Source organism: Phascolarctos cinereus, unplaced genomic scaffold (genome assembly GCF_003287225.1).
Source record: "Phascolarctos cinereus isolate Bilbo 61053 unplaced genomic scaffold, phaCin_HiC Scaffold_1;HRSCAF=81, whole genome shotgun sequence".
In the NCBI taxonomy this organism is placed as follows: Eukaryota; Metazoa; Chordata; class Mammalia; order Diprotodontia; family Phascolarctidae; genus Phascolarctos; species Phascolarctos cinereus.
The window spans coordinates 121554150-121579752 of record NW_027555514.1 but is presented as its reverse complement, the minus strand read 5'-3'; the positions used below and the strand labels follow the sequence as shown (position 1 = coordinate 121579752).

Sequence of the window (25603 nt, the reverse complement as noted above, 5' to 3'; positions counted from 1 at the left end):
GGCTCTGTCAGGCTAAACTTGCCCACGCTCCCTGAGCAAAAAGTCTATAAGAAATCTCTGCCTCAGTGGAACATAAGCTTATTGAAGGCAGAGTCTTTTGATATCCAAAGACTTGTACACAGTAGGCACATAATAAATTTTAGTTGAATTGGTTCAGGAACAAGCTCTATTTATAGAATCATAGAATCTCAGAGCTGGATAACTATATTTATGTAACTAATTTAACTTGCTTTCACTAGGGCTAATGTTACAGTTAAAGTAAGGGAAAAAATCACAAGATAACACTTTATCTATAAACCTAGGATCTGAGGTGAAAGAAGAGAGAGAGATCACAAAGGAAGTTAGCTTTTAAGTATCACCCTTTCCAGCCTCTTTAGACTTCATTCTCCTCCACCTATTCTGCCATCCAGGGACATCTTTCTTTTTCACATCTGCATCCCCCGCCCTTAGAACAGTGCCAGACACACAGAAGACTCTTAATAAATGTTTATTGACTGCTTCCCCATACTTGGCAATCTAGCGACACCTGCCTCCTTGCTGCTCCTTGTCCAGGACACTCCATCTCCCAACTATGGGCATTTTCCTGGGCTGTCCCCCACACCTGGAACTCTGTCCTTCCTCAACTCTGCCTCCTGACTTCCATGGCTTCCTTCAAGCCTCAGCTAATGTCTCACCTCCTACAAGAAACCCTCATCCAGTTCTCCCAAATCTCAGTGCCTGCCATCTTATATTATCTACAATTCATCCCATCTACATCTCGCCTGCATATGCTTACTTACATGTTGTCTCCCTCATAACATCGGGAGCTCCTTGAGAGCAGAGCCTATTTTTTACCTTCTTTCCTATCCAGCACTGACCACTATGCGTGGCACAGGATTCAGGGGTGGGAGACCTGCAGCCTCAAGGCCTCACGTCTGGGAACTGCACCCTCTTCAACCTTGCTTAACTGCTTTGCTTGTACTGGCAGTTTGTTCTGATACTCTTGTCTGAACCCTATACAGTGGAAACTTCCCAAAGAGTAGAGAGGAAGACATCCCTGCTTCTGCCTACTTCTCTCCTCTGCCAAATGACCAAATTTCTAAAACTATTTCAGATTAGGGGTTTTGTTCTCATGACTAACAGACGTATATGTACAAAAATATTTTTGAGCTGACAAGAACTAAAGAAGTACCCATCAATTGGTGAATGGCTGAACAAATTACTGTATATGAATGTGGCAAATTGTTTTTATAATGCGCATTCATTACAAGGATTTTGCTTTTCTTCCTCCTCCCCAAGCCCCATCCCCTACCCAGTAAGGGTTGGTGAGATGGGAAAGAACATAAATCCTTGCTAAATGAAAAAAACAAATTTAAATAAATAAAAAAGTGTATTATTGAATAAATACATAGAGAATCAATACAAATAAGAACATAGTTGTGAAGTACAAGTTGTTTGGAACAGAAAGCACTAGTAGCTGGGAAGATCAGGAAAGATTTCATGTAGAAGGTGCTACTTTAACTGAGTACTGAAGGAAAATTCATTATAAAAAGGATGAGAGATTCTATTAAGTGGAAGCAAAAAAGAAGTGCATTCCAGGGCGGGAGGATGACCAGGGTAAAGGCATGGTGACAGAGGACAGAAGGCAGATCTGACTACAGAGCTGAGCTAGCAGTGGCTAAAAGAACAAGGAGGCTGCTAAGAGAGGTTGGCATTAGGGTATAAAAGACTTTAAAAGTTAAAAGGAGAAGTTTATATTTGATCTTAGAGGCAACAGTGAACCACTGAAGTTTATTGAGTAGGTAAGCAGTCAGAAGTGTGCTAAAGGAAAATAACTTAGGTGGCTATGTGGAGGTAGGCCCAGAACAGGGAGAGACTTGAAGCTAAAACCAAATAAAAAGACATTGCAACAAGTCAGGCAAAGGATGCTGAAGTCCTGAACTAACATGTTGGCAGTGGGGGTTGACAGAGAGGGACACATGCAAGATAGAAACAGTAAAACTTGACAAATGATTGGCTATATGGGGTGAGGAAGAAGGAGGAGTCAAGAATAACGCAGAGACTACTGAACCTGGGAAATTGGGAGGATGGTGGTGCCTTCAACATAAAGACAGACATTTGGAAAGAGGGTGGGCTTAATGGGCAAATGTCATAGCTCTGTTTCTGACATACTAAGTTTGAGATGTCTCCAGGTGCAACCAGTTTGAAACGTCCAATAGGTAAACTGGTAATGCGGGACTGAAGCTCTTGGGGGGACACTGCAGCTGGAAAGATAAATCTGTGAGTCATCTGCATTCGTGACAATAGTTCAAGCCACAGGAGCCAGGTCACCAAGGGAGGAGAGGTGAAGTGAGGGGAGGGGAACAGAGAGGAGGAGCCACAGTGAGGGGGCAGGATATGAATGATGAACCAGCAAAGACCACTGAGAAGAAGGAGGAGAACCAGGAATGAGCCCTGTCAAAAATACACCTGGGACAGAGTATCTCGAAGGAGTAGGTGGGCATCTCTGTCAAACTCAGCAAACAAGTCGAGAGGGATGAAGACTGAAAAATTTTAAAAATCATCAGATAAAGAAAACAAATATAACATTCTGCTGAAGCAAGAAGTACAACTAAGCAAGATGTTCAGTAACAGGTGCTTCGGGCTTCTCTGTCAGGGAAGATTTTAAATTAGAAAACATACAAGAATGGTTAGGAAAGTCAAATTAAAGATAATTGGGGAAAGATGTAAAAATTTTAGTTGGCTCCAAGCTGAATATGAGGCAGAAATGTGATATGGCTGTCCAAAAAAGTGAGTTATCTTAGGTTGCGTTAACAGAAATACAGTATATTTTCGAGAGCATGACTAAAATATTATGCTTATTTCCGTGTAGTCTCTTTTAAGAGGTCCAGGATGGTGCAAGAATCCAAAATTATACTGTATGAGGATTAACTAGAGGAACTGGGTATGTTTAGCCTAAAGAAAAGTCTTGGGGGAAGAAGGGAGGGATAGGTATATATGAGATCTATTTTCAGTTATTTCAAGGACTGTAATATGGAAGACGGATTTGTTTTGTTTAGTATAACTGCAGGGTACTAAACTTCAAATCAACAGAAAGAAAAACTTCCTAAAAGTTGGAGTTGTCAGAAAACGGAATGGGCTGCCTTGTGAGAAGTGAACTCACTCTCACTGAAATGATTAGCTAAAAATAAGCTTTTAAAAGTATATTTAGGGGTAGCGAGGTGGCAGAGTGGATAGAGCACCGACCCTGGAGTCAGGAGGACCTGAGTTCAAATGCAGCTTCAGACACATAATGCTCACTAGCTGTGTGACTCTGGGCAAGTCACTTAACCCCAAATGCCTCACAAAAAAAAAAAAGTATATTTAACTTCCTTCACTAGTCTCAGATCATTCTGAGCTTTAGCATTTACTGACTATTTTTATAGGACCTCTTATATTCATCATCTGTTACTTAGCCTCATTTTCATCTTTTATATAGCTCTTTCTTAAATCTAAATTGTTTGTTGAGTTCACCATGCACCTAAATTGGTCTCTCTAGACAACTCCCATTTTTATTCCCCATTGAAAATGTTTCCCTTTCTATCTTCAAAATTTTCAGTCTTGAGAATTTCCCAACCTTCTCGAGCTGGTTTCCCATGAGAATTTTAGTGGATAGGTTCCTATCAACCCTTCTTCCGAACTCTCTGAAATATGACTTCCCAAATCTAGGGTGCCCATGAGACTATACCTGGCTTTCTTGTCACCACAAGCTCTAATATGGAGAGAAGTCCATTCTCCCCAACAAGTCCTTGCATTTCCATCCTAGCAACTCATTTCTCCTTACTGGTAAGAATCAGATTCAGAAGAATCAGAATACAATTTTCCCTTGATGTTTCCTCCACCCCTTACAGGATGAAATTATCATTAAGGCAAATCAAGCAGTTGTCCGTTGCTCTGCATTTGGCAAAGACAACGCTCCAGCAGATGTCTGGACAAGAGATATATTCTATCACTGAATTATTATTCTTCTGTGCCAAACTTGTGATCTGTTTCTCCAACTCTTCTATTTCTTCTTTCTGTACAGGTTATTTATAATATTACTCTCAGGACGAAATCACTGCTATTTCTCCCTCTATTGACCTTCACCCAATTGCTCCCCCTTCTAATTCCTGGATTTCCTTACATAAGCATACTTTGTCAATATACAATCCTATCCCACCCCTGCCTTTCACATTTTGTCTTGAATTAGGCATTCTCATACAGAAGAACCAAATTCCAGTCATCAGTTTTATCCTACCAGGTTTCAGTGATACCTGTGAGGTCAAATTTGCCTCCTTGTATTAGAACCCCATTTCATCTTGTTTACTGACTAACTTCAGTCATTTGGATTTAGACATTTGAGTCTAGCGGTTTTACTACTGCCACCTTTCTTGGGTTCTATGTCCTATGAACCTCTGGGTGTCTCAATTGTTAGTATTTCTTCAATACAGCTACTCTCTAAGGTATCTAGCTTAGGGGAAACACACAAGCAATATTCTCTTTTCTTGATCCTTTTTTTCATTTAAAACCCCTTTGATTTAGACTTGGAAGAAAGTCAAAAATCATACTTACTAGCTTTTGTCAGATGTACTCCATCCCTGGCCAGGAATCCATAAAATCTAGATTTTTAACCATGATCTAGTAGTTCAAATCTCATTCTCAGGTACCACCTGCTTAACTTCTGCTCACTTCCCAAATCACTTTTTCTCTTCTGTATCCTTTGCCTTCAATAGGTAACAGTGAAGAAAATACAACCTGTGTCCACAGCCATATTCTTTAATTTCTGGTCCAAAACTTTGGCAATATTTTTAGATTCCTTTTAGCAGCATCATTTGTGCCACATGAATCGCCATAAGGTAGATATCAGATATTCTGATAAATCTTTGGGGATTCCCTTTTATATCCTGGATATAGGTCCCAGAAAGACAAGAGAGGTCTGTAGATAGATAGATAGATAGATAGATAGACAGACAGACAGACAGACAGACAGACAGACAGATAGATAGATAGATAGATAGATAGATAGATAGATAGATAGATAGATAGATAGATATACACTACTGCTCTCAGGTTGATAAACAGCTGCTTGAGTTCCCCTCTATAGGGAATCACCAACTGCCACTACAATTTACTTTTTTTTCTTGACTTACGTCTTGCCACTGAACTCTGATGACTCTAGAGGAGAGAGTGAGGCTGACACCTTTGCACAGCTCTGCCTCACTTAAACCCAATTCACGCACAAGTCAAGACATTACCCTCGTGACACCATTGGTCCTCTTTGAGAACGAAGGATGGTCCTTTTATACATGCAGAGACATCCCTATCTTTATGGAAAAAAAAAAGAAACAAACAAACTTTCTTTGTCCTACTAATTCTAGTAGCTTAGAGTAGTGGCCTAGATCAGGGAGGCTCATGGGGGGACTTCCAAGTCACATGAGCAACAAGATGGAGGACTAGATATTTTTTCTGATCTGCATGACTTCTCAAACTTCTCTAAAAGAGAAATTATGCACTAAAGATAAAGTTAACTCTAGCTGGTTCCATTGTCTAGGACACCTAGAATCCAAAAGAAGGCCAAACCCCCCCCCACAAAAACCCATGAAGTGATGCTAACTGACCCTTAGATCACTCAGCAACCATCTTATATCTCCCATACTATCAGCAGCAAAGATGAACTAACAGTCCCAAGGACCTGACACAGGCATACTATAAAATTATACCCCTAGACCCCAGTTTGCCTCCTCTCTCTTTCCAGTGTTATAGAGACTCCAGCTCTAGGTGACAGAAGCTTGCCTGGGCTGAAAGAGACAGCTAGTGTAGCCATAGCCCTTCAGGAACTAAAGCTTGTTGTGGGCGACAACCCCATAGTGCCAGTGTGGCAGACCTCTGAACTGCCAGTGCCAGGCCAGAAAACTAAGAACAGTACAAGAAACCAGGACAGGGCACTGTATGTGATTGGGCTGTGCAGCACTCCACTAAGTCTCAGGGAAAGAACATAGCATCCAGCTGAGACCAGTTCTGACAACTCAAAAGTCATTTGGGGGAGAGACCTAGGCTGATAAACAGCAAACTGCCCGGTGTAAAAGGAGGCTGAAACGCTTTAAGATCTAGTCCCCCAGGAAACCACTATCAGAAGGAAGACAGAAAATGAATAGGAGAAAGTCGGGGGAAAAATTTTTTAAAGATTGAAATTACCAAAGACCTCAGGAACAAGAAATCTCAAAGACCTTGAACACAAGCAGATAAATCATCAGGGAAAATATTAACAGCAGAAGCAAATATGGTCTCCAGATCTAGTAAACGAGTTCAGGCATCTATGAATAAATAATGAAAAACAAAATAAAATGATACAGCACTTGGCGAAACAGAGGACTCTGTGAAATTTGAGAACACAGAACCACAACACACTGTTCCTGAGTGGTTCAAAAGAGAAATGAGAATTATGAGGGCAGATTTAATGCCCTGCACAGCAAAAATAAAGAACAGAATAGAAAAACTTAAATTTGTGATAGCAAGTCTTGCCAAGGATAATCTAGAAGTGAAGCAAAAAACAATAACATTAAAAGAAAATATCCTCATAATGGGAAACTTGGTGGCACAGTGAATAAGTGCCAGGTCTGGAGTCAGGAAGACCAAATCTGGCCTCAGACTCTTACTAGCTGGGTGACCCTGGGCAAGTCATTTAACCCTGTTTGCCTCAGTTCCTCACCTGTAAAATGAGCTGGAGAAGGAAATGGCAAACCACTCCAGTGTCTGTGTCAAGAAAACCCTAAACAGTGTCACAACAAGTCAGAAATGACTGAAATGACTGAACAACAACAATCCAAGAAAATATACTGGTCTGGAAGACAGGATGGATAGAGACAACCCAGGTCTCCCAGAAAAACATGACAAAAAAAAAAAACTTGAACAACATAATGCAAGAAACAATACAAGAGAAATACCCAAAACTTTTTAAACACAGAAAATTAAACACCAATTAAAAGAATTCAAAGATCACTTTCAAAAAAAATCCAAGGCAGCAAACTGCAAAATACATAGAGTTAAATTTAACAATTCAATTCAGAAACAACAACTTGTACAAGCAAATTGGAGAAAGACCTTCAAATACAAAGGAAAAAAAATTCAAAATAACACAAGACCATTCTGCAGCCATTGGAAAATGTAAAAAGGTATGAGCAATGGAACTCAGGATGCAGCCCAGGATGACCTACCCTGCAAATCTGAGCTCAAACATAAACAAAAAAAAAGACAAACAGAAACCCAGTGTTTGATAAAGCCAAAACCATAAATTACCTACTAAAAAAAAAATCCTTGCTTGATAAAATGTGCTAGGCAAACTAGAAAACAGTCTGGGGGAAATTAGTCTTAGACCAATACCTTCTACCATAGTCTACAATACATTCTAAATGAATATGCAACCTTAATATTAAAGATCATAATTTAAAAATTTAGAAGAAAAACAGACCATAGTTATGTATAGGAAACACAGTCTTAGCCAAACAAGAGATAGAGGCAATTACCAAAGATAAAATAGATAATTTTGATTTCTTGAAACTGAAAAGCTTATGCAAAGACAAAATTAACACACCAAGGAAAAGAAAGAAAGTGACTAAATGTGAAACATTTTGTTTTGTATCAAATTTTTTTATAAGGATTTGGTATCCAAAATATATTAACTACATAATTATGACTAATAACCATTCTCTAATAGATATGTGGTCAAAGGATATGAAGTTCTCAAAAGAAGAATTGCAAAGTATTGACAACCACATGAAAGGAGGTACCAGAAAACTAATGAGAGAAATGACAAATCAAAACAACTCTGAGGTTTTACCTCACACCCTGAAAATTGTCAAAGAAGACAAAAAATGGCAATAGTCAATGTTGGAGGAGCTGGGAAACGACAGGCACACCAATACAATGGTGTTGGTGGAGCTGTGAAATAGCCCAACCATTTTGGAAAGTAATTTGGAATTGTGCAAATAAAGTAACTAAAGTGTCCATACTCCTTAAATCAGAGACTTCATTAATGGGCTTATGCCTCAAGGAAGCCATCAATAAGAAGTCCTCATATACTCTAAAATATTTATAGGAATATTTTGGGAGAGTTAAGAATTGGCAACAAAGTAGATGTCCATCAATTGGGGAAAGGCTAAACAAACTGTGATACATGAATGTAACAGAATATTACTGTGTCGTAAGAAATTACGTGTATGATGAATATAGAGAAGCACAGAAAAATCTATATGAACTGATGTAGAATGAACTGGAAAAACAATAGACACAGTAACCACAACAACATATATGGTAAAATGGAAAAACTTCACACCAAAAATCAAAAGTAAATGTAATTTAAAGATCAAGCAGGATTCAAACGATGAAAAATGAGAGGACACACCCAACCTACCTATTTGTGGAGTTCTGAGGTCCACAGATATTACATACAGAACATGTTTAAAGACTTTCATATTTTTTATCAGTTGTGGTAGGAGTTTTTCTCTGTAAAAAATACTGTTTCTTAGAAGGGAACGCTCTCTAGGAAGGGTTAAGGGAGGCATACTTGGGATAACTCAGATGATATAATAAACAAAAGATATTAATAAAAATTTATTTTAAAATGATATCACAGGACTAAAACTCAACCCCATCCACCCCCCAAAAAAAAATCTGACTAATCTAGAGGCAGCGGGGTGGCACAGTAAGATCAACTCAGGGCTTAGAATCAGACTTCAGTTGCAATCTTCCCTGGGACACTTAATAGCCATTTGACAGTAAGTCATTTAACTTCTCTGTGCCTCAGTTTTCTCATCTATAAAATAAAAACACTGGACTTAATGGCTTCTAAGGTCCCTTTCAGCTCTAAATCTACAGTTCCATAATTAATTATTCTCCTTCTTACTATCAAACTACTGGAACATGTGGTCTCTACCTGATGCTTTCACTTTGTATCCATCCATTCCCTTCTGAGCCTTCTTCAGTCTGGCTCCTGGAATCATCAATCTAATGACATTTCTTTCAAAAGCTTGCCAAAGCCCTCCTTATCAAATATGATAATTCTTTCGCAGTCTAACCTACCTTATATTTCTGCAGCATTTAACACTTGACTATGCACTCTATTTATAATATCTCTTTTCTTCTGGCTATTCTTTCCTGGGTTTCTTCTCCTCCTCAACTATATTATAAACTATATTATAAAAGATATGAATCCCACAGTTCTTACTAGAAGCAGCTAGGTAGCACAACAGATAGACACTGGGCCTGAAGTCAAGAAGACAAAGGTTCAAATTTAGCCTCAGGTATTTACTAGCTGAGTAACCTTGAGCAAGTCACTTAACTTTTGTCTGCCTCAGTTTCCTCAACTATAAAATTTGGATAATAGCAGCACCTACTTCGCAGGGTTGTGATGAGGAGCAAATAAGATAACACTTGTAAAGTGCTTGGCATAGTGACTGGCACATAGTAGGTGCTATTGCATAAATGCTTATTTCCTTCCCTTCTTATTACAGTACTGGACACATGGCATTCAATAAATACTGATTAATTTAGGATGTACGTACAATGAACTAGCTTGTTACTACCTTTCTTACGCTCCTACTGGAAATCTGACGGCTAGGATATGGAATTGGCTGTTTGAATACAGTTATTTTGCTCCAAAAGTGCTAAGTGCTCAAAAACTGAAGTGCTCAATTTTAAAAAGTCCTAAGTTGAATTCCAAGGCTCCAATGCTTATACTGAGACCAAAGATTTGGGTATCTGAAGCAATCTTTTTAGTATAGTAGATGCACACAAAAAAGTTCACATTCTCCTGAAAATGTTTTTTGTTGGAAGTTTATAGATGAAAATTTTTTTTAATTTAACCAAAATACTTGAATTAATGGCACCAATTAGACACAGCCTTATGAAAATGTTCCTTAGTTATTTTAGTGTCCTTAAGTATGTTTGCAAAGTTTCAGATTCAGTGTCACAGATATCTAGTATAACTTCAATATTTGTTTCCCCATTCCTTCGGCAGAATCTAAGCAGACCTAATACTCTGAAAATAACAGTGACATTGACAAAGATAACGTATAGGGGCAGTTAGGTGGCACAGTGGATAGGGCTCCAGACTTGGAGTCAGGAGGGCCTGAGTTCAAATCCGAACTCAGACACAAAAATTCACTAGCTGTGTGACCCTGGGCAAGTCATTTAACTCCATCACCCCATTAAAACACTTAACCCCACTGCCCCATTAAAAACAAAACAAAAACAAAGGTAACATATATTAATGATCTAAAACGTTATCATTTTACTAATAAGTAACTTTAAATCTAATTCTAAAACTAACAAACCCTGATTTTTTTAAACACGGCAAATCTAGATAAATTTCATTAGTTCGCAGAACTTACCCTGGTACGTCAATTGTAGATATTTAGATGGTATATTTAAGAGCTGTGAAAAGTGTTCCTTGAGTTGTTTTGAGAAGACACCAATTTTAAAACTAATTGTAACTATCTGGTCCACAGGAATAAGCGTAACTTTTACTGCAGAAAGAGGAAAAAAATAATTTATCCCTTCATACCAGAGGCCAGCAAAGTTCAGTCCATTTCAAAGATGGCACACAGGGAATGATTTTATCCAAGTTGCTATTGCCATCCCCTCTATCTCTGCCACTTAGGAGAACTGCCACCAGTTTTCACTGACTCTGAGAATTGACATAAGACATCCACTCATCCCTGAAACTCCATGTTCGCAAAAATGTTCACCTCGTCTCTTCCATTCCTAACACAACAGAAAGAAAAGGTGTAAGAACTGTTAGGGTAAAGATTGCCAACTCCTGATTTATATGATTTATCCAGTTACAGGAAATATTCTTTAAATGAAGCATTTAGGAGAATCAGCACTGGAAACAGAGTTACAAGGACAGGGGAGGGAGGAGGTAACCCTACATATGAAAAGAATTCCAAAAGGAGAGGCAAATACACAGTGCATTAAATCTAGGTACTTATTCTCCCAATGGAAAAAGTCATCCCTTAAAAGCATCTGTTGTTACCTTCATCCTCCTCTTCCCTTAAAATATCAGTCTAATTTAAAATTCCTTTATGCCTGTAGTTCCAAATATGTCAGTGAGTCTTAAAGTGAGTATCTTGAAAGTCTAAAAAGAGAAAACTTCTTCATGAAAGTGAATATTTTATTGATAAAATTAATCACAAGCATTTATATAGCACTAAAAGGTTTGTTAAGCATTTTATATGTTATTTCATTTGATCTTCACAAAAACCCTGAGAAATACAGGCGATTATCATCTCCATTTTACAAATAAGGAAACCGAAGCTGCACAAGCTAAGTAGTGGCACACACCTAATAAGCATCTTGAGGTGGGATTTAAATTGAGGTCTTTTGTACTCTAGATCCAGCACTCAATCCATTTATGCCATGTAGCTGCCTAATAATGATGATAGATTGATAGATAGACAGATAGATAGATAGATAGATAGATAGATAGATAGATAGATAGATAGATAGACAGATAGATAGATGCATGCCACACTACTCAACAGAGCCTGAAGGGAAGGTTTTTCTTCTAATAAATTAGAAAAAGACAAGATTTAATGAATGACTTTACTTATAAACTCTAGAAAGGAATGAAAACACTTTACATAACAAATTCTTGCAAGGTTTACTTCTGTTGTTGGGTTGGTTTTTTTTAACCATATAGGAAGATTAGTAAATGAGTTTGGTTTTATCTTTCAAGGCTTTAGAAAACAGCAGAATGGCACTTTAATAATTATAGGCAAATAAAAGTGATTTTCTCCAAGCCCCTCCCCTCCCCAAGTATTAAGGGGCTGCTAGGTGGCACAGTGGACAGAGTGCTGGGCTGGAGTGAAGAACAGCTGAGTTCAAAGTCAGCCTCAAACACTTACTAGTTTTATGACCCTGGGCAAGTTACTTAATCACTATCTGCTTCAATTTCTTATCTATAAAACTGGGATAACTATAGCACCAACCTCCCAAGGTTGCTGTGAGGATCAAATGAGACAATATTTGTAAAGTGCTAGCACAGTGCCTGGCACATAGCGGGTACTATATAAATGCTAGCTATTATTTTTAATATTATTATTATTACTACATGGTAATATTTTCAACATTTTTTAAATGTTCCTCAAAATAAAATTTGAAGAATGAAGGGGCTGTTTTTAGCTTTTAAGAGTTTGTTTAAACATATGTTTGTTAAACTAGAGATCAGAGTCAATGAATCTATTTGCATTTCTGTGATATTCCCAAGAAGAAGGGATCTGAAACGTGATTTTCCTTTTAACACCTCTCCATGTGCTTTTGAAGCATTTTGTTTGTTTGATGGCTGCTTAGGTTTTGGAGACTTTGGGAATATTGCTACAAAAGTGTAAGGGCTTAGCTGAAGTATTTTGAAATATCAAGAAATTATTCTGGTGGAGGACAGGCAGCAACCCAGCTCAACTGTCTCAATACTTCCTTCCATACAACTTTAAAATAACTCCCCAAGTTAAATTTTGGAGTGGCAGAGCCAGTGAGAGGTCAGAGTGAGATATTTTTCCAGCCTAAGACAATTTAGGAGATTGGCAAGTGAAGTCTATAAAACCTGGGTTAGCACAGTGCCTTGGAGGCAGCTGCGACCCCTACAATCACAGTGGCAGTGGCAGCAGCTTTAAGAACTCTCAGACTAAACACAGCAGAGGGGTTGGACAAGTGGTCAAAAAGAGATGACAGGGAACACTGGGTGCAACGGCACTGATTGGCAACTTTATTGCCCACAAATATTTCTACATTGCAATTCCAGGTCAGAAAGGAGGTCTTGTGGTCAGTCACAAGAACGCAGAGGCTCTGGTCTCAGTACAAAGACAGAGAGGAGCACTAATGCTTGAGAGTAGAGGAGAGCAATCAATCATAAGGTTAATCCCAAGAGAGATTACGGAAAGATAGGTTAAAAGTGGTCAGACATGTTCCCCAGAACAGAAAAGGAAAGGTGAGTTAAATGGAAATTAATCCAATAGATAAGAGAAAAGAATTCAGTCTTGCTATCACTTTTAAATCTTAGTGTTAAAAGAAGTTTGGAGATTTTCTGGTGGAAGTATAATGAATGGAAACATAAGGTTTTTCATTAAGGATGACTAGTGAGTTCCCTACCTAAGTCTTCATACTGAAGATTAATTTAGTCTAACACTTATAATACCTCTCTCTGGGGAGCTTAAAGAGCTTTTCAGACATTATCTAATTAATTCTTTTGATACTCTTGTGAGGTGAGTAATACTATCATCATTTATCAGATAATGAAATTGGCACACAATAATATAACTGGTTTTGCTGCCAACACACTATGAAATAGGTAAAATCTAAGCTTCTTTGCTTCCGAATTGTTGCAAAAACTAAGAGTCTGCACTGCTTCAAGTAAAAGATCTTCCATAACACAAAGGATCATAACATTTAGCGCTAAAAGGGACAGTAAAGATCATCTAGCCCAAGTACAGATGAGGATACTGAAACCCAGAGAAAGGAAATGACTTGCCCAAAGCCAATCAATTCCTAGAAAGTGGTAAAGCCCGTACCCAACCCACGTTCAGTGCTCTTTTTACTCTATCAGCTAAAACGACTTGCTTGCTTAGCTAGCATATAAAATAATCCCAATGGCGGCTCGATAATTTGTTCAACAAACCTCAAGATTTTTAAACAAATCAACCTGTCCCGAAGCATTGACAATTACTTTGAACTTCAAGAACGAATGTAACCTTCATTCGATTATGATAGACTCTTAAAATTACCAGGGAGCATTACCGCTGGTGGTCACCCCAGGCTTAGTCAATAATTGGGCTACAGGAGTGGGAGGGGAGGGGAGGGAGGGCACAAAAAATAGGTGAAGCCGTGAATTGTAAATGAAGCAATACCTGTGGCTGAAAGGTCTGCCACTGTCGTCTTCAAAGCCTCCTTTATGGCCTTTATTTTGGTTAAATAAGATGAGGGGAAATCAGTCTGTGATAACTGTCTTCCTATTGGCCTGGCCGGTTTTGCACTCCACCAGGGCGGCTTTCCCCTCTTTTCGGGTTGCCCATCCTCTGTACTCTGTGAGGTCTCCCACATTCTCACTTTTTTGCCCATTGTGTTGGGGGCTTCTAGTGATTTCTCCCTCTCCATACTTTCCTCCTGGGGGCCGCTGCCATACTCTTGCTTCTCCGGGCCCCCCTGCTCTTTGAAATCCAGCTGGGTCCCTTCCCTGGACTCTCCCGTGGTCTGTCCCTCGTTCTCGTCTGTCACCACATCATTCACTGTTTCAGTTGCCTCAGTCTCTCTTGTATCAGCTAATTCTACTCCAATTTGATCATTAATCTCCTCTTCTTGATCCATTGTTTTCCTGAATTTAAAAGATTAAATAAATTATTACATAATTATAAGAGTGTCTAGACATAATAGCATTATGATCACCAATATATTTTTCTTAGAATTAACTTGCTCTCACCAAGGAATTTTCATAATTTCACACTATCACTTATAAAAATGTTCAGTCATATGCAGAAGAAATGTAAAAGTAATGAGCAAGACCAGAAAAGCAATATGCAAATCATAAATAAATAGGAACTGCTAGATGCTAATCTAGCTTGATAGAGACAATTATAATTAGGGAAACCTTCCTAATCCCTTCTCAATTCAGTCAGCAACAAACTCTTAAGCAGAGTTTTTGGACAGCAAAATCCAAAAGCCTGCTTCCTCAGCATCTGAGGAACCAAAATTCTGGATCAACAATTTTCATAGGACTTTTCTAGTTTAGTTATACCAACATTAGTAGACAGAACATTTGCAGTAATTATGGGGGTTTTTCCCCCCAGCAGTGATGATATATTTTCACTGATTTATTTAGTTCCCTGGTCATGCATTTTATAAGGCAACTATCCAGAAGCTTTATTAACATTTCTACTCTGTTTAATTTAAATACAAAAAAAGTCATAAGATAATGGAAATCTCTTAATATACATTAATTTTAATATTAAACTCCCTCTCTTATTTCAGGGGAGAATTGAGTGGACAAATCCTATACTTGCTCTAACATATGATGTTATGTTTCCTTCCAGCATAGACAACATGAAAAGGTTAGGTTAGGCCCATGAAGGGGAAATTGGACTACTCAGTTTCTCTTAACTCCAATTTTTTTTCTTTTTAAATGTATTACTGATATTCTTTCTTTTTTTGTATATCAGTGACACCTCGCTCCCATGCCCTCCAAAACCCTGCTTTATAAGAAAGAAAGTACAGTCTAGCAAAATAAATCATTGATCATGTCTGAAAATGTGTCTGTACTCATCAGAGTTCTGCAGTCTTTAAAGGTTGTTATCCTTTACTACATCATTATAGTCATCTTGAGAGTATACCTCCTGGTGTTATTTGGCTCTATATTAGTTCATTTCTAATTCTCACCCCCATCTCCAACCCTAGTTGCTAGTGTCCTACTTCCCAAAACCACCCTGTTAATTTTGCATCTATTCTGTATGTACTTATATATGAACACACTGTTTCACTTGCTAGAATTCCAATTCCCTGAGCACGTGGGCTGTTTAGCTTTTCTCTTTATATCCTCATTATTTAACACGACTACTATCATATAATAGGCACGTATTAAATGCCTGTTGATACTTGAGGGTCATATTACCAGGAAAACAACAGATTGGTCACTTTTTCCAGAGAGGAAGAAGGAGGAGAAGGAAGAAAATTATGCACTAAATGTAGAGCAAGTATACTTGAATCCACTGGAAAAGAAAATTCCTTCAAGGTAAATCTGAATTACAACATTGGAGTATTCTAATCTTTAAACAGCTCATTCAACACTCCTCCCCGATCTGCTACCACACACTATAAAATTAATCCCAAAACATAAATTTATCTAGCAAATAACTCACTACTTAGCAAAAATTGCTAGGAAAACTAGAAATCAGTCTGGCAGCAATTAAATTTGATACATTTTAAATTATATTCCACAATAAATTCAAAATGGATATAAGACTTAATATTAATGGTTACAAGTACCTTTTATAGCCATTGGCTAAGGGTGAATTCTTAACCAGAGATTAAGTGTAATTTCAAAACATAAAATAGATCACTGAAAAGCTTTTATATGAACAAAATCAATGCAACTAGGAAAAGAAAAGAAATTAATGACTGGGGAAAAAATTTTATAGCAAAGATTTCTGATAAGAGTATCAGATCCAAGATATACAGGCAACTATCAGAGACATATGAAAGATCACTGTTCCCTAGTAGATAATGGTTAAAACATGAATAAAGAATTACCAAACAAGCTATTATAACCATATAAACTATTGCTCCAAATTACTAATAAGAGAAATGCAAATCTAAGCAACCATGGTTTTGCCTCCTACTCAGCAAATTAGCAAAGATGGCAATAGATGGAAATAATATTGAATGGGCTACAAAATGACAGGTACACTTATTCACTGTTGGTAGAGTTATAAATCAGTCCAACCAATCTGGAAAGAAATTTGGAACTATGCTAAGAGAGTTTCTAAAATGTCCATATTCTAACCCTGAGATTCCATCACTAGGTATATACACCAAGGTAGTATGACAAAAAGAAAAATCCCATTTACACCAAAATATTTTCTAGCACCACTTTTTATAATAGCAAAGAACTGGAAACAGAGAAGATCTCATTGCTTAGGGAATGAATGGCTAAACAATTTGTAGTACATGAATATAATGGAATATTACTGTGAAACAACTAGGATGAATACGGAAAAGCACAGAAAGAATTATGATGCAGAGTAAAATAAACAAAGCCTAGAAATTATGCGCAACAACTACAACAAGGTATTGCAATGAATAACAACAACAACAAAATCAAGTCAATGATCCAAAGTTACAAAGAATAAGCATAATCTCAAAGAAGAGAAATGAGAAGATAATCCCAACTCTACTCTTACAGAAGCAGGAGGTCTAGAGATATAGAACATTGCATATACCTTCAGACTTGTTTCGTAAATTGACTGGCTTCATTAATTTTTTTCTTTTTTCTTTAAAAATATTTGTTATGTTGCATAATCTGCATTGATTAATAACTAATCAGCTTCCTTAAGTATAACTCTTCTAAAATTTCTGGCAATAATAATATGGTTCAGAATTGTCACTATAAACCCCTCCATGTCTACAAATAAATAGACATGACCCACCCCCTTGTTTGAAGGTTCTTCTTTGATCTGTTGTTGGTTGGGTTCATGTGGATGTATTATTTTGATGCTGACATTCTTTTTGATTGTTGGGAACCTTTCTTAAATGCATTATGCTGAACTACTGAAACAAGTTAGATCCCATTTTTAAAAAAAAAAATTAATAAAAATTAAAATATTCATTATATGAAATGGCTCTTCAAGAGACGAGAGGTATGATGGGGAAAATTCCAGTGATGTAAAAAAAAAAAAAAGAAATGTCAATATAATTTTTTTAAAAAGAAAGGGAATACCATGAAATTATAATGACTAAGCTAAGTCTCAAAGAAGAGCTTTAGGAAGATACTTCTTTCTCTTCTTTGAAGAGGTGAGGAACTATAGGTGTGGAACACTAGAAATGTAAGAGTCTTTCAATATATTTGTTCATTTTATTGAATTTTTTCCTCTTTAAAAAAAAATTCTATGTGATAAGGATGGTCTCTTAGTGGGCAGAGGGAAATGATGCATTGGGAAATGTTGGTGATATAAAAACAAAAGATATCAATCAAAATCAACTTTGAAAAGATATGTTGATACAAATGTTCCCAAGTTTCTCTGAATTCTCCATATTCCTCATTTCTTCAAGGGCAATAATATTCTATTACTAAAAAGTGAATATAGTAAGGAAGACATTAGAAAGGAGGAGGGACAACCTACTTCCCATAGCTACAGTATCGTAAAAGACGGAGGAGGGAGTAGGGGAAGGGGGAATCACATGAGATCAATTTTATCTGAACTTGGCAAAGGAGAGTCAAATATGCACACACATATGCATACATACACACACAGTGTTTAATATATAAGAACAAGGAGAGGGAAGAGGAGGGCCATCCAAAGGGGAAAAACCACCAATAGGGGAACCTTTCCACTTCCCTTATCTTTAACCATCCCCCATGACCCTAGCAGGAAAAGCAATATTGCTATCTATATCACTCAAATGATTTGGTAGTCACTAACTATTCCAAGTGAGAAAAAAGACCACTGAGTCTTATCATCTACTCTGTAACTAAGCCCTTTGGACCCTTGAGTACTGTCATCTGTCTTGTTAGAACATCCTGGGCTTTGCCATTTACCCAATGCTAAAGCTTTAGAACTTCTGTATGTCCATATACATATCCTCAGTCTCAGGGATTCCACTAGTAGGCACGTACCTCAAGGAAATCAACAATAAAAGGAAGGCCCCATATATGTGAAAATATCCATAGCGCCACATTTTATAGTGAGCAATGAAATGGAAACAAAGTCGATGCCCATCTGTTAGGGAATACATAAATGATTTGTGCTTCATGAATTTAATGGAATATCACCTTCTCAACATACTTCCAAACTGCTTTCTAGAACAACTGGACCAATTAAAAGTTCCACCAGCAATGTGTAAGTATCCCTGTGTTTATGTAGTCCTTCCAACGTTGACCACTTCCATTTATTCCCATCTTTGTTAGTTTTCTCGGTGAGAAGCACAACCTCAAAATCAGTATGATTGGCATTTCTCTTATTATTAGTGATTAAAACCAATGTTTCATTTGGTTATAATAGCTAATAATTCTTTAAAGAATTATTTGGTCATATCCTTTCACTACTTATCTACTGTAGATGACTCTTAGTTTTATACCCCCCCCCCAACACACACACGGAGTCCCAAAAGTCTTAGTGAAATTTTAAGCTTTAATACCTTGGATTTCAGACCATTATCAGAGATATTCTACACAAAGATTTTTTTTTCCACTTAATGGCTTTCTTTCATATCCTACCTCCATTCATTTTGCTCAGGCAAAAATGTTTCAATTTAATTTAACTGATAATTATCTTTTTTTTTGTTGTTGTTTTCACCTCTCTTATTTGAACAAGAATCCTTCCCTCCACCTCTGCCTAGCCATAGCTATAAAATGTAACTGATCTAATTCTCATCTAACATTTTCATGCTGTTGCCTTTAGTAGACTGTGTATTCAAACACTATTGTGGCAGATGGTGTAAAACATTGGTTGAACATTTATTACTGCCAAATTGCTTTCCAGTTTTCCCAGCAGTTATCATCAAATACATCTTTTATGTTCTTTGTTTTATAGAACAAAATATTACTGAGTTAAATTGCTGTCTAGTAAGCTCCATTGATCTATTTTTCTTTTTTTTAATCAATACCAACTAATTTTGATCATTACATATGGTGATTTAAAAAACAAACAAACAAACATAAGTCTCAATCATGGTATTAGACAAAAGAAAAATTCAAAACACCAAGAGAGATAAAAAGGGAAACTACATTATGCTTATAGACAAGGAACCAATATCAGTACTCACATATGTTCATCAAATGGCACAGCATCTAAATTCAAAAAGGAAAAGTAAGCTCACTTATAAAAATATATATAAAGTATAGGAATCTTTAATGTTACTCACTCAGAGCTGGACAAATCTAAGAGAAAAATAACCAAAAAGGAAAATATAGAACCGAACAGAGGAGTTACAGCTGAAAATTTTGTGGCAGCTTCTTCATGTTCAGCTAATTTCTCAGCACCATATTGTATTTTTACAAAAAGAGGCCTTTGTGCTAAGGCAAAAACAAATTATGTATAATTTTTTTAAGCAGAAATATTAAACAAATGTTTTATAGACCATAATAGAATAAAAATAGCAACCAGGAAACAAAAAGCAAAAGATAAAGAGCCAAATAGAGACTTGATAATGAGCAGGCCAAATAATAAACTGCAGAAACAATTTATATTTACGTGAAATACAATAATAATGAAGACACAACATACTAAATGTCTGGAAACCAGCTAAAGTAGCCCTCAGAAGAAAAAAATTATCTCTGAAAACATATTAACAAAATAGAGAAATAAGGGAGTGGATATATAAATTTAAAAATGTAAACATACTAAATATCTAAATTAACAAGACATGAAATGGAAATGTCAAACAACCCAATCCCAGAAAATAAAATGACCCAAAAATCAAGAAACTATCAAATGAGGGAAAATATTTGGTCCAGGTAGATTCACAGTAGAATTCTACTTAACATTTAAATAATAATTAATTTCTCTATATTACACAAAATTATTCTCAAAAATTGGGAAAACAATCTACCAAACTGCTTTGATAAGACAGATATAGTCCAAGTACCTAAACCAGTAAAGAATAAAGCAAAGAAATAGAACAATAAGACCAATATAATTCATCAACATTGGTATAGAAATTAATAAAATCTTAGCAAAAACCTACAGCAACAGATCTAATCAATTACTCATTATTTCAAGGCTGAATTTGTACGATGAATGCAGTATGATTCAACATTATAAAAATAATTAAAATAAATTCTTCTTTTAAGACACCCAAACAATGTGACCACTACATCCACAGATGCAGAAAAAGCCTTTGACAAAGCATCACACTCATTTGAGCTTTTGGGGAAAAAAACCTTATAGATCACATATTTTTAACATAAAAATAAATCTAAAACCAAAGGCTAGGATTACATATAATGAACAAACAAATATCAGAACTTTTCTCAATGAATACAAAAGTGAAATAAGGATGCCCCTTCTTCCTACTGTTGGCACAATTCTAGAAATGCTAGTGATAGGAATGAGATAAGAAAAAAAAAAGATATAAATATTTAAGAGAGAGAAAAATATCCCTATTTGATAATGACCATGATGGGTTATTTTTTTTTTCATTTTGTTTTGTTTTGTTTTGAGGAAGCTAGGTAGCTCAATGGATAGGGTACTGCGCCTGGAGTCAGGAAGACCTGAGTTCAAATATAGCCTCAGATACCTACTTGCTGTGCCACCCTGGGCAAGCCACTAAACCTCAGTTTGCTTTAATTCACTGGAGAAGGAAATGGCAAGCCTCTGCAGTATCCTTGCCAAGAAAACCCTATTAACAGTATTGGCATGCCATGGTCCACGGGGTCACAAAGAATCAGACACAACTGAATGACTGAACAATGATGACAGTATAATGGGTTATCTAGAAAATCCTAGACAATCAGAAAAGAAACTAATAGAGCAAGAATTCTAGTAAAATAGTAGTAGACAAATTAAATTCACAATAGTCATCAACATTTCTGGGCACTCAAACAAATCTGCAATTCCATAATTCAGGAGTTCCCTCCCATGATGAGATCACAACTACCTATAATTGCCCTCATGTGCCACTCTCATTCATCTTCTCCCAAAAGTTTGCCATGGGTTGTCCATCCAACATGCTGAAGGCTTTCCTCCCTTTCAAAACTATAGGGGAACCAGTGGAACGCTCTGGTTGTCCCTGTTATGCCTCACTCTAGCCACAAGACCTATTCTTTTTGTTATACAATTCTTTGATAAATCACAGCCTGCTCACACCCACCATGCATCTCTCTACTGCCCCGTTTGATATCCATGTGTAGTTCTTCAAGAAAGGGGCATTTCATGGCTCACCGTCATGCAACAATAGCAGTGAAATGTTAATATTGAAAAGATGAGCCTTTGCTTTTCTGGGAATTTTGGGGTCAGTAAAAAAGTTCTGTAATTTCCCAAAAATCGATAGAGCCCACTCACCTCCTTTTCAACCCTGGACCCAGATTACCACTCATCGGCACTGCCTGTCCCAGTTCTACAAACCGCGTGGACAAACTCTACTGTGTGTCCAACTACATGGATTTTGAAATCTGGTCAATAAATTCTTTCAGATTAAATTGGAGGAATGTTTGGATGTTTTCAGAGCACATAATAAACAGGCTAAAGCTTACAGAAATATTTTTCAAACAAAAAGATGTCACTTTACCACATCCCAGCCATTTCACCAGAGCCCTTATCTTGAACCATCTCTACCCTTCTGGAAATTTAGACTCCACCTGTGGGCTCTTCCCCATTCTAACAGGTGAGCATATGCCTTCTCTTGCAGGGCCCGGACTTCCATGATTGTTCTCAGATGACTCCTTACTATACGCCCACTTTCCTCCACCTCACTTTCTACTATCCTCTCATGTATCTTTCTCTATTAAAATGTAAGCTCTTTAAGAACAGAAGCTGCTTTGCTTGCATCTGTATCAATAGCACTTAGCACAGTGCCTGTCACATAGCACACAAGTACTTAAGAAATGCTTTATCTACTTCTCTACTTCACCACAAAAAAATGGTAAAAGGCTGACAATAAAAGAACTGCCAGCTATAACGAAGTGGCTTATTTCCAGCTATAACTTAAAGAATAGCTAAGTTGTAAGAACAGAATGAAAAACTGGGCAGCATCCACATGAACCCCATAAAATGTCAACAAAGAAGCATCAAACCAATGACTGAGACACTGAGATTTGCAGATAGAAATAGAATGGTTATCAAAAACTTAAGATTATATCACCATCTTTAGAAATTATAAAAAGGTTATTGTTAAGGAATCCAGACATTGATCAATAAGGAGTACGTAATGAATCTGTAAAAATCATTCGTTGTATCATTTTGCGGGTTGTGGAATTTTAGCACTATTGAATATCTACAAATACACGATTAGGTGGCAAGAATTATTCACCAGAAACTCACTATCCTTCACAAACTACCATACAACAAGTCTGGGTACTACAAATATACTCTAAACTATGCTTGAGAAAATAATAAACCAACTCCTGGGAAAAAAAGTGGTATCCCAGAGAAAACTATGGCCACTGTACAAGGGGTAGGCCAGAATGGGAACATGGCCTATGACTCCACAGAAAAACGTAAACTACCTTGAGTAAATGTAAACAGCAAAAGAAGCTCCAACTATCCCAGAAGAAAACTTGCACATGACCCCGGGCCATCTAGTCACTATGTCTTCTTTGTTCTGTGTCAATCCCACTAACCCTAATAAAACCTACTAATAAACAAACTAGTACAAAACCTCTTTCTTTAGTATGTCAGTATTCTCTCAGAGGGTATGCCACCCTACAACTGGCATAATTAGAACAAGAGAGTCTGTCCCCTTACAATCACCCAAACACAACATTAATCTACAAAAATTTAAGTAAATGTTTTTAGTAGATGCTGCCATGCCAAATATTCATAATCTCCAATCAACAAAGAATAAAAAACCTTCAAAATATAGAGATCTAGCAGAGGAAATCAAAACTATATGCAAACAGGCTACAGATCAGCCTTAATCCCATATTTCTATTGGAGATATCCTGAAAATGCTTTCAGCAAACCTGCAGAAGTTAAGCTTATGTCCCAATTTAAAAAAAATGGTTAGTGCATGTAGTAAGCACTATATAAATGTTTGCTATTATTATTATGTTATCTTACCCATCTGTACAATGGACACAGAATATTAAACATAGAAAATAATATTAGCAACGTGTCCCAGGACAGTTTTTATCTGAATTCTAACAAGATGAGCATAAGATATTAACAATAATAATTTGCATTTACATACTTCTTTCTAAGGTTTACAAAACATTTCCCTCATACCAGGCCTGTGAGGCAGGCGGTATGTGTATCGTGCTCATTTTATAAAAAGGAAAGCTTTTTTACAACTCAGAGAGGTTAAATGACTTGCCCACAGTTACACAACTAGTAAGATTCAGAGCTGGAATTACTAAGTGGAAATCTCACTCATCTTATACTACGAAAATACATATAAAATCTTGAAAGATATCTGAAATCATTAAAATTCCCGTTGTTGATCAGTAGACCATATTCAATATAATTGAAAGAAGTCACTTAAACCAGTGTGCCTCGATTTCCCCATTTGTAAAATGGGGATAAAAATAGTGCCTACCTCCCCATGGTTGTTGTGAGGTGTGTGATAATACTGGTATGATAATAATAATAATATGCTTTGCAAATCTTAAAGCACTATATAAAGGCTAGCCATTATCATCATTATGCTTAATAATGAAAAACTTGCCCGTTCCTTGGAGCCATACAACTAGCAGTATCTTTAAATTTTAATTCTGCGTTAAAGAGGCACGTTTTATTCTTGATTACTTTCCTCTTAATACGCCAGAAAGACAGCTCAAACCCAAGGGTGTGAGCGGGACCTAGAAACTTAAGATCTAAGTTAATTTGATTTTGTAAAACGCAAGGATGGATTGCCAAATACTCCCTAAGGCCTACGAGCACTTGAGTAAAAACAAATTCCTGGGTCCTTTTACCTTTGGCAACCGCAGTACGGAAAACTAACTAACACTGTCAAGTTGAAGGGCTGGTGCATATCTGCATGGGGAGAGAGTGTGAACCCAGGGAATTTCCCCAATGAAATCGCAGGTCCTGTCCTAACAACAACAACAAAGCAGTACAGAGCAGGCACAGACATGAAGAAGACCAGTAAAGAAAGGTCTGATCCAAAAGCTGATGCTTCCCAAGCACAGCAACGTAGCTACGGACAGAAAAACAAAAAGGGCTGAACAGCTCGCCTTAACTGCCCAAGTAATGCAATACTTCACGTTAGAAACAGAGCGAACTACAACTCCCAGCGGGCAGTGCGGCGTACGGAGGACTGCAAGGCAGGATGGGACCTTAAAGGGACTCCAGAATCGAAGAGAATGTAGCCCGAGAGACTGCAACTCCCATGAGGCAGTGCAAACAGACGGAGGTTCCGGTTCTCCAAGTTAAGCGCAACGTTAACTGCAATTAGAGCTCCAGTTCTCCTCTCCGCTCTTTGCGATGACAGAGAATAGCTTCCCTGGTGAAAAGCAAGCAGCCGCAACTTCCCCTCTTACCCGACTTAGAAAGTAGTGATCTTCCTCGCCTAGGTTTGTCCTTCGCTCAGTCAACACCAGCTAAAGCGTCTATAAGCCGCCAGCTGTTTTGGGTGTCCTAGCAACCAGTCGGAGCTTCGATAGGCTAAACCAACTCTCGCGAGAACGAGAAAAGCCAAATGGGGGAGGAGCTGAAATGAAAGTGGGTGGTGTCAAGCGTCGAGAAAAGTTGAGATTGACAGGTCAGGGGAAAGGAATCTGGAGAAACATCAAAAGGGACAAGGCTGTAACCTTCTTAGAGACAGAAAATAAATTGGCTTGTGGGCCTTTGTACAATTCCCAAATAGCATAAACATCAAAAAACAAAGCTTACCGCAATTTAATATCGTGTGTGTCCAGATATGAATGTTCTTTCCTTTCACTGGGGCATTTTATGCCTTCTGTCACACAGAATGCCTTTAAAACAAAAAAGCTGGATGCAAAGTGAAATGAGCAGAAACCGAGAACACTGTACACAATAACAGCAATACTGTAATGATGATCAATCGTGAAAGACTTAGCTACTCTGTTCAAGACATTTCCAAAGGACCCGTGATGAAAAATGCTATGTACCTCCAGAGAGAGAGAGATTTGATGAACTCTGAGTGTAGATTGAAGCATACTTTTTTCACTTTATTTAGAGAGGTATTAAGTTCCTCTTACTTAGCAACAATATTTTACTCACTGTGACGCATG

General features: G+C 37.3%; 1 protein-coding gene across 3 annotated transcripts in view; it reads right to left on the bottom strand.

The window, feature by feature from the left end:
• Nucleotides 1-25108, bottom strand: part of IQUB (IQ motif and ubiquitin domain containing) — an 88573-nt gene extending 63465 nt beyond the window's left edge. For 2 of the 3 annotated variants that reach the window (XM_020966395.2, XM_020966397.2), the window contains exons 1-4: nt 24890-25108; nt 19519-19543; nt 13896-14359; nt 10386-10520 (exon numbers count right to left, since the gene is read on the bottom strand). In XM_020966395.2, the coding sequence (XP_020822054.1) occupies nt 10386-10520; nt 13896-14359; nt 19519-19520 (601 nt within the window). In that variant the 5' untranslated portion in view covers nt 19521-19543; nt 24890-25108. The remainder of the gene's footprint in view (nt 1-10385; nt 10521-13895; nt 14360-19518; nt 19544-24889) is intronic. The other variant, XM_020966396.2, reaches the window with a different exon arrangement.
• Between the last annotated feature and the right edge of the window lie 495 nt (nt 25109-25603).